The sequence below is a fragment of the Austrofundulus limnaeus genome, unplaced genomic scaffold (assembly GCF_001266775.1).
Source record: "Austrofundulus limnaeus strain Quisiro unplaced genomic scaffold, Austrofundulus_limnaeus-1.0 Scaffold156, whole genome shotgun sequence".
NCBI classification, from domain to species: Eukaryota; Metazoa; Chordata; class Actinopteri; order Cyprinodontiformes; family Rivulidae; genus Austrofundulus; species Austrofundulus limnaeus.
This window is the reverse complement of record NW_013952558.1, coordinates 651,950-660,414: the sequence shown is the minus strand read 5'-3', so window position 1 is coordinate 660,414 and position 8,465 is coordinate 651,950. Positions and strand designations below refer to the sequence as shown.

General features: G+C 38.0%; 1 protein-coding gene across 2 annotated transcripts in view; it reads right to left on the bottom strand.

The window, feature by feature from the left end:
• Positions 1-8,465, bottom strand: part of hspa4a (heat shock protein 4a) — a 16,433-nt gene that overhangs the window by 6,154 nt on the left and 1,814 nt on the right. The window contains exons 2-13 of one of the 2 annotated variants that reach the window (XM_014016838.1): positions 7,585-7,642; positions 7,334-7,474; positions 6,919-7,041; positions 6,213-6,312; positions 5,588-5,721; positions 3,901-4,145; positions 3,574-3,650; positions 3,239-3,390; positions 2,209-2,315; positions 1,298-1,431; positions 978-1,159; positions 309-392 (exon numbers count right to left, since the gene is read on the bottom strand). In XM_014016838.1, the coding sequence (XP_013872292.1) occupies positions 309-392; positions 978-1,159; positions 1,298-1,431; positions 2,209-2,315; positions 3,239-3,390; positions 3,574-3,650; positions 3,901-4,145; positions 5,588-5,721; positions 6,213-6,312; positions 6,919-7,041; positions 7,334-7,474; positions 7,585-7,642 (1,537 nt within the window). The remainder of the gene's footprint in view (positions 1-308; positions 393-977; positions 1,160-1,297; positions 1,432-2,208; positions 2,316-3,238; positions 3,391-3,573; positions 3,651-3,900; positions 4,146-5,587; positions 5,722-6,212; positions 6,313-6,918; positions 7,042-7,333; positions 7,475-7,584; positions 7,643-8,465) is intronic. The other variant, XM_014016840.1, reaches the window with a different exon arrangement.

Genomic DNA, 8,465 nt, shown 5'->3' with positions numbered 1-8,465 from the left:
GAGTTTGTTTTACAGAATGAAATGTCTGAATGAGTGCTCATCCAAGACTGGTGATTCATACTTTTTGCCAGGGGTTGTAGTATTGTTCTTTTCCCTCAAACTGCTGGCGTCTTATCGACAACAAGCAGAACCCTCTCCAAACTTCGACTCTTATTTTTCTGCTTTGTAGCGTGAGATTCAGCACTGCAGGAATCTGGAGGCTTCACGTTTCAACACCTTCCCTTCCCTTCCTGAAGTCACTGTATTTTGGCTGTGAGGAGTGTATTTGAGGTGAATGAATACAGTCTTATCGCCCAGCACCAGGTTACCTCCATTTCCTCTGCCTCTGTTTTCTTGTCTCCGTTGTCTCCGTCCTTGGGTTTCTGATCGTCCTGGTCCACCTGCATTTTGTTCTGACACATGGCAACAGAAGAAAGCATATACAGAAATTATATTAAWGGTGACAAAATGCTGCCGTGTGGATGATTTTATTTATCTACCCAGGACTTTTTCAGAAAGAAAACAAGGAGAAACGTGTTTGTTTTGACTTCGCCAAAATGAAAAAATAGATCAAAAGAAAATTAACAGGCTTTCCAACAATATAGGATTTATAGCCAAGAAGAATTTTTACAAGTAAATAATCTACCAAACCAAATTTTCTTACYTTTTCAGCCCAGTATTTTTTTTCGTCCACAATTCATAAGAAGTTGTTGAGCAGATTTTATTTTCTGATGCTGATAAATATTTAGAATCTGTCAATCTAAAACAATTTTCTTATAAATTCTGGACAAATCTTTTCGTTTTTAGTTTTAAATATTATTCTGGGAATAAATGATTGCAAATATATAAGTGCAGATGGTGCAAATGACTYAAAAAGAAATGATCAGACACTTTAAAGCCGTCTAGCTGAGGTAGAACACTATTTAGTTATTTATCCAACAATAAAACTCTAAAATTATGTCAAAAGAAAAAACACAAATCCATCCGCTTCTCTTTACCTCCTCTTCCTTCACTGTCTGGTCCGTCTCCATTGGCTCCTCCCCCTCAGCTACTTTCACAATCTCTACTAGCGAAGCGCTCGACACGCTGAACACACCGTGGACGTTGACGCGCACTTTCACCTTAACCTTGGTGCTCTCGCCTGACGCCTGTGGAACGACGTTCTGAACCAAGAACTGACCTGCAGGGCAGAGGGGAGGCATCTAAGTGAGGCAATGGGGGCAAAATCTGCATTTGTATCATCGTTACACACAACATTCGATGAAATCAGAGGACAGAAGAACACTTCTAGCATGGTTTGAAGCTGAAAATCAAGTACCTATAGTGACATTGGGGTAGGGTATCTCCTTGGGATTAGTGTAGTAGGCTTCAAGGGTGAAGGGCTCCTTCCGGTAAAAGGTCAGCACTTTAGAAAAAGGAGCTGGGTGGTTCTTTGGGAAAACCTCACAATCACTGAAACAGAACAAAGAGACGTGCAAGACATGTAAAATTAAACTAATAGGGATTACATGAGCGATGTGCATCTTCAAAGAACAGACAAAAAGGTAATATGGCCTCGTACAGCCCAATCAATCTGCTGTATGGAAATACTTTATACCACACACTTAAAATCTTCTTTCAAGTGGACTCATTTTAGAAAGACTACAACTCTAAAATGGTTGGTTTAAAAAAAAAAACAAGATTCAACAGGTGCCATTATTAACATCCAGTGTGAACACACTGGATTTGGCAGAAAAACAAGGCAGGTCTGGAACCAAACGGCAATTTTTTTACCGTGTTAAACACACAGTAACAGGAACATCTCAGGGAAGAGTTTATATTTAAATTAACTCATTCTGAATGAGCTACTTGAACAAAAACCCCTTGTAATGTTTTAATGATTACTTTAACAGCTACAAGAAATAAAGTCTTAATTCTCCAGGAATGAAGAGTTGTGCCTGGACATGTTCTAGCTGTCCTGCAGTAACGGCAATAACAATTTTTATTTAATTTATTTATTCAATAGTTTTATTCATTTCGATTAAAAACAAAAATTTCAGTACAACAACAAAAAAAGAAACACAAATCTCATAAAATGAAAGGAAGCAGATGAAGAAAAGAATCGTATTTATCAAAAAAAAAAGAATAAAAATAAAAATATATACACATTTATATGTGCACACATACACACATTCATATATACATTCATATACACATGCACACATATAATTTTACACCAAACAATCATACCTCAGACCGTCCTCTGCAGCTGAATTCCACTTTAGAGAAATGGAGTAAGGGACGACGTCTGTGATGGAGAACTCTCTCACTTTAAACGCTGGTGACAAGATAGCACACTGAGGAGAGACGAGATAAACACCAAACATGTTTAAAAAAAAACTAAAACTTTTTATTAGCTGTTACTGATCAGATTAAATAAAAACATTAATAAATAAACAAAAGGATACCACATCCATCTTATTTAGGCAACTCTGTATCACACATCAAAAAGATGTTTTTTATTTTATAAAAGCCTAATTTGAAGCCCTTCAAATACTATAAATAAATAAATTATAATTTTCAAAATAAAGATAATTGTTTTTTTCTGCACGTCATATAATAATAAAAAATTTATAAATAAAACAGTATGCATTATATTCCTCTAAAGCACTCGTCAAACTCCCGTCTAGCCCGTCAAAAACAAACAACAAAAACATCTTTTTTTTTTTACTTAATATGATTTTTTTTTATATCGGTGGCAAATTTTAAAGTTATGACTCAATGCAACAAAATAAACTAATTTAAAAGGTGAAAGATAATAATAGTTGTCCTGTCCCAGAGCTGTTGGCTAACCGAGCAGCACAGGATTAAATAAGCTGCTTTAAGCATAAAATACATGTCCCATCCATGGGAATTCCCTGTTGGAGAGTGAGTAAAACTCTCTTACTTTTAGTTTTAATAATAATTCTGTTTTATTTATTTCCCATTTAGCCTGCTGTACTTTTCCGTGTTTATAAGAGGATGTGTTAAAACGCTGTTTCTATGCAGGAAATACCAGGTGGAGCCCAGTTGTTTGTTTGTTAGCGGTGCTCAGTCGTAGCAATGAGATGAGGAACGTGTTTAGTCGAAGTTAAACACTAAACGTCAAAGTTAATTACAACTAGCCCTTTCAGGGGCCACCATAACGCTCATGTGGCCCTCAGTGAAAATGAGTTTGACACCCCCGCTCTAAAGAATAATAAAACAGCAAAATGTTTTGGTTGCAACAGGTGAGCTGTACCTGCAGAGCACAGCCCCTGGCCACAGCCTCGTCCGCATTTAGAGTCGTGCTCAGCTCTTTGCCGAAGAATTTGCCGATTCGCTCTTTGACAGCGGGGATCCTGGAGGCTCCGCCTACTATCTCCACTGCGTATACGTCTTCCTTTCTCAACTCTGGATACAGACAGGCAGGAAGGCAAAGATGAAAAGATAGGCTTGGTRAATATTCAAAAGGCAAAATATCACTTTTTAGGGCTCTCTAAAAAAATAGTCAAGTTTGTCTAAGTAAACTACATGTCAATAAAAGTGTGCACATCCTGATGAGGATGACCCAGCTGTTGTTAAAGTCGTACTCACTGGCTTGTTCCATGACGCTACGCAGRGGACCCTCAACTTTGGCCAGCAGCCCCGCACACATCTCTTCAAACTGACCTCTGGAAACCAAATTATAAAATATTAATTATAGAGACAGACGTTGCATGTGTAGTCAAACATCACAACAGAGGCAGAGAAGGCAGAAAGCCCCTTTGATCGGCTGCTTTTTTGACATTTAAAACAACCTCATAGACTATTTAGAGATATAACAACCTCTTGTTAACTCATTTTTACCCAACTCTACTTGAAGTTACACACTATTTCAGTACAGGTCAGATTTTAGTCCATTATTTAGAAATCCTGTCTCACCTGTTCAGTTTTCCAGAAACATCGATATCGTTCATGAAACATTCGATGTTGAGGGGCAGATCGGACGAGTTGGCGCTCATCAGCTTCTTCAGCTTCTCACACTCTTGATAAAGCCGCACCAACGCTCGAGGTTTGGACCTGACGTCCAGTTTGTAGTTCTTCGCAAACTCCTGGCAGAAGTGGTTTACTAGGATRTCATCAAAGTCCTTCCCTCCAAGGTCTGGATCAAAAGCTGTAGCCAGAATCTTATAGTAAGGACAGAGAAGGAATTAATGGATAAGAAAAGACTGCAAAATGATTTTAACTTATTGAAATGTTTGTTAAATTATTTCATTACGAACTGTCACATTATTTAAGGAGGCAAAGAAAACAGTAACATGTGTTAAACATGTGTAAACAGCAATTAAGTGCTTTTGATTGACATTTTCCTTTGTTGCAGCACAAGCATAAAAAAAATCAATCTGTGGCAGACTTCAGAAGGGTTTATAMTGGGGTYRGGCAAAATCACATCATGTGCAATAAATGGCAGAAGAACTGTCAACAAATATTTGACACTTTGCGATTACTGTGATTAGTAGCGTATAAATCACTGTAGCACGAAGCTAATGTTAATGCCACGCTAAGTCAGAGCTAACCCCAGTGCTAATACAGAACCAACACAGAGTTAATGTTATTGCTAACACAGAGCTAACACTAATRCAGACCTAACTCTAATGCTAATGTAGAGCTAACACTAAYTAAGTCTGCCACAAATRAWTATTTTTRTAGTCGATTAATCACCGATTATTTTTTTYGATTAGTCRACTAATCAGATCATACGTTAATTGAATATWAAACATAYAGCTTATCACACCAGAATGCAGCTGCTWTTATATAACCATCGTTAYATTTTAGCTATATGCTAACTAAAAATAATTCATGTGGAAGGCAGGTTCTGTCTTGCAGATATTACACAGGTTTCTCTTTCATTTTCTTAAAAAGATCCCACACATTTGAGCTCCGTWGTCRGGTAGCCATGATACCAGAGCCTGTCTGTATAATGTCTTGTGACGTCCACAGCCTACCCCAGTTACCCCTACTATGCATGTGTKTCAAGGACAGAAAGGTAGATGTGGCAGTGGAAGGTGTCAAAGCAGTTTAGAGAGGAAAAACAAAGTAAACAAAAAACAAACAAAAAAAACTGATTATTAAATTAGTCATCGACTAATCGCAGCAGCCCTAACACTAATGCAAAGCTAACCTGAAGCTAACACTAATGCAACACTAATGCTAACGCGGAGCCAACAGTAATGCTACGTGTTTAACCACCTAAAACACCACCATAAACCAGAGAAAAGCCATAAGATTTGCCACAATGTCAGCTACAACAAAAGCTCCTCCAGTGAATGGTAGAAACAAATCTACTCAGTCACTCTGTCCTATACAACCAGCAAAGAGCTGGAAGGAGATGATGCAGGACTGTTAAAATGAAGACATTAGTTTGACTGATGGGTTATAATTTTAAAACACAGTGTAACTGATTTATAGTTAAAATTATTACAGGTGTAATTGTCATCCATTAAACGACATATTCATCATCGGTTAAACACCATAATTAATCGTGATGTTACTCCATCTTACAGAATTTTAAGCTGACCAGAACACCTCAGAATTTATTTTTAAWCCACATAAATGGTGCATTACTCACCTTGAGTTTTCCCTTGTTGAAGGCACAAGCAGACACTTGGAAACCAGAGTGGCCCAGGTCCACAAACACAACTATCCTGGGCTTTTCCTCTGGACCTGGAAGGTCCTGTTTGTAKATCCCATATGCCAGAGTCACTGTAACACACAAAGAAACAAATTCTCTTTTTTTCCAGTTGTTTTTGTTCAATCCACCCAAGTAACATCGAAGTTTGCTGACTTCTGTGCTTTACCGAAATAAACTGGGTTTTGAACAGTTGATACGACCAAATATATGCAGAAAAAAAATCTAGGCAAATAACTGAAGCACAGGCTATTTTAGATGCTCATTTATTTACAAACCAGTACACAAAGCCAAGCTGTGGCAAGTCTCTGAAAACATGCTCTAGCACAAATGTGACATTTAGGTGGATTTACAGCTACAGCATGACTCAAAGCTGGACATACCTCAGCACGAACGTATAKCTCTTTAAATAAACACACTGCGTCAGGAGATTTGAAAAACACGGTTCTATCAAGTGTCATCGATTTTACTTTAGCATCGGAACAGTGCTTCAGCAGCTAAAGAGCTAAACCGATAAACGAAGGGAAAAAGATTGATTTTTTTTTAGTAGTGTGTTTCTACGTACCTGCAGTGGTATCATTCATTAGTCGTAGACAGTTAAGGCCTGCGATCTGAGCTGCATCCATGACGGACCTCCTCTCTGCATCAGTGAAATAACTTGGTACCTGGAATGGGAAAAAGGTGTTAAAAAGCACCAAAACAAAAAGTTTCAAATGAATACATTAGAATTTAATACGTCTAAAAGCAAACAAACTAAATTTTTCCTATGTTCTAAAGTTGGGAACAATTTTTACATTATGCTTTGAAAAATGTCTGGAAAAGGCCACCATATCGGTGAGTCTAGATACAAAAACAAAACGTCTCCTAGTGGAAAAGTTCAAGTGCTAAATTTAGCTACAGGCCACAGTAATAACAAGTTATCCATCATTAGAGCTGAGGTAAACTGTAAATTTAGGCTCAGAGAAAGTAATAGCCCCTCCGCGTTGGATCTATAACATTACATAACAGGTGCTGAGCTCCAACACTTCCCACTCTCCACCAACAAGGTGTAAGGGAGGAAATAAAGCTTGAAGACAAAGACACCTGGTGAACAGATTAAAGCTGGAAATGACACGTTTAACAGGTATGTAGCATAGTACGCTACATACATACATAGTCTGGGAACAGGAGGAAATGATCAGCTCTTAAAGTCAAAAAAATTATAAATAATTACACAGAAACAATCTCAAAACCATAGTTTCCAAACTCCACGCTGCTGCGCTGACACTTACCGAGATGACGCAGTCGACAACTGGTTTCTTCAGCGCACTTTCAGCAGTTTCTTTCAGTTTGGTCAGCAACATGCCAGACACCTGCTCGATGCTAAATATTCGTTCTTCATCCATGTACATCACCTGGAATTGGTGAGAATGGAGAAAGTTGTGTTTATTTTTCCATTGATCACAMAAAAATAATAATAACTGAAAGGTATTATAGTAAAACACCCACAAGACTTCTTCAGAATTGTGGAAAAGTGTGAAAAATGTTAATCTAACATGTGTTTAGTAAAATGTCTGATTTAGTTGGAAACATGTCTCTGAGAGCACAACTTCTACTTTCAGATAATTCTTAGCTTTACAATAATTATACTCACTGGATCATTAAAAAGTAGACAGTGTTTGCAATGTGTTTAAGTATAATCCTTACTTTTATACCAGTGGCTCCAGAAGGCATCGGTGCCAAGTCATACACCAAGTTTGACTTGACTGACTGAACATACGGGTCTGAGAACGGTCTGCCATGAAAGCGTTTGAAGCCCTGCACTGTGTTCTTTTGGTTGGTTACCACCTGAGAACAAYGATAGAGCAAATTTGTTTAAAACAAATTTACATTTTGTGCATTGAATAGTTTTTGATWGAACAGAAACATAAATAACAAGTACGCTAATTAACTTTTACCTGACTCTTCGCAGCAGCTCCAATGGATCGATTCCGTGGCCCAAATGATACAAATGACCTGGAAAATAAATAAACGAAGATCACAAAAAAAGTTAGACAAATTGTTTAGGTTAATCTCACCATGCATCTAATTTGTAAATGAATGCCTAATTTGTAGGGGCGTAAGAAAATATCGATACACTGAAATATCGCGATATTTAATTTCCCGATACTGAATCGATATTCTAAAGCCCTGTGTCAATTTTTAATTAAGGCTTAAAACGTCAACTTTCCTGCCAGCCGTTCATTTTTATGTTGTAGTTCAGCCTTTGACCACAAATGGCAGCAGTGAGCCAGMCATTTGGCTACTCTACCTGTTGAGCGCCAGAAATTAAGGGTAGCATTAGCATTGTGAGTAAACATTAGCTTCATGCTCCGATAGCTGAATCTGAGCGGAAAAGACCGACTCTCTGCCTTCTAAGCTGAGGTAAGGTTACAAACAGTTACTTATTTGTCAGAACGTCTGTATTTTAAGACAGATTAAGTGTCTCGTGCGCTCTGTTTTCCAACTGTAGTCAGCCTTCACGTTACGCATATAGCGCATGCGTCTAGCACCTCRAGCGAGCTCGGCATCCCCACCCGTGACATAAAACTCTGTCTGTTGCTCTCAATGTCCGGCTGATCGCATCAAAATCCATATACTTTAAGTTTATCCTGCTGTGTTTGCTTCAAAAATGGTTTAACTGTGTTGTTTAGGTTCTCCAATTATTTACTGTTTATTTTCAGGACCTGCCCTGCTGTTCGACCCACAGTTATACAAATCATGTTCTGGATGCAGGTCAGCTGATCCCAGAAACTCTGTGTGCAGCAGCTATAATATCATCTGTTTACTGAACTTTATA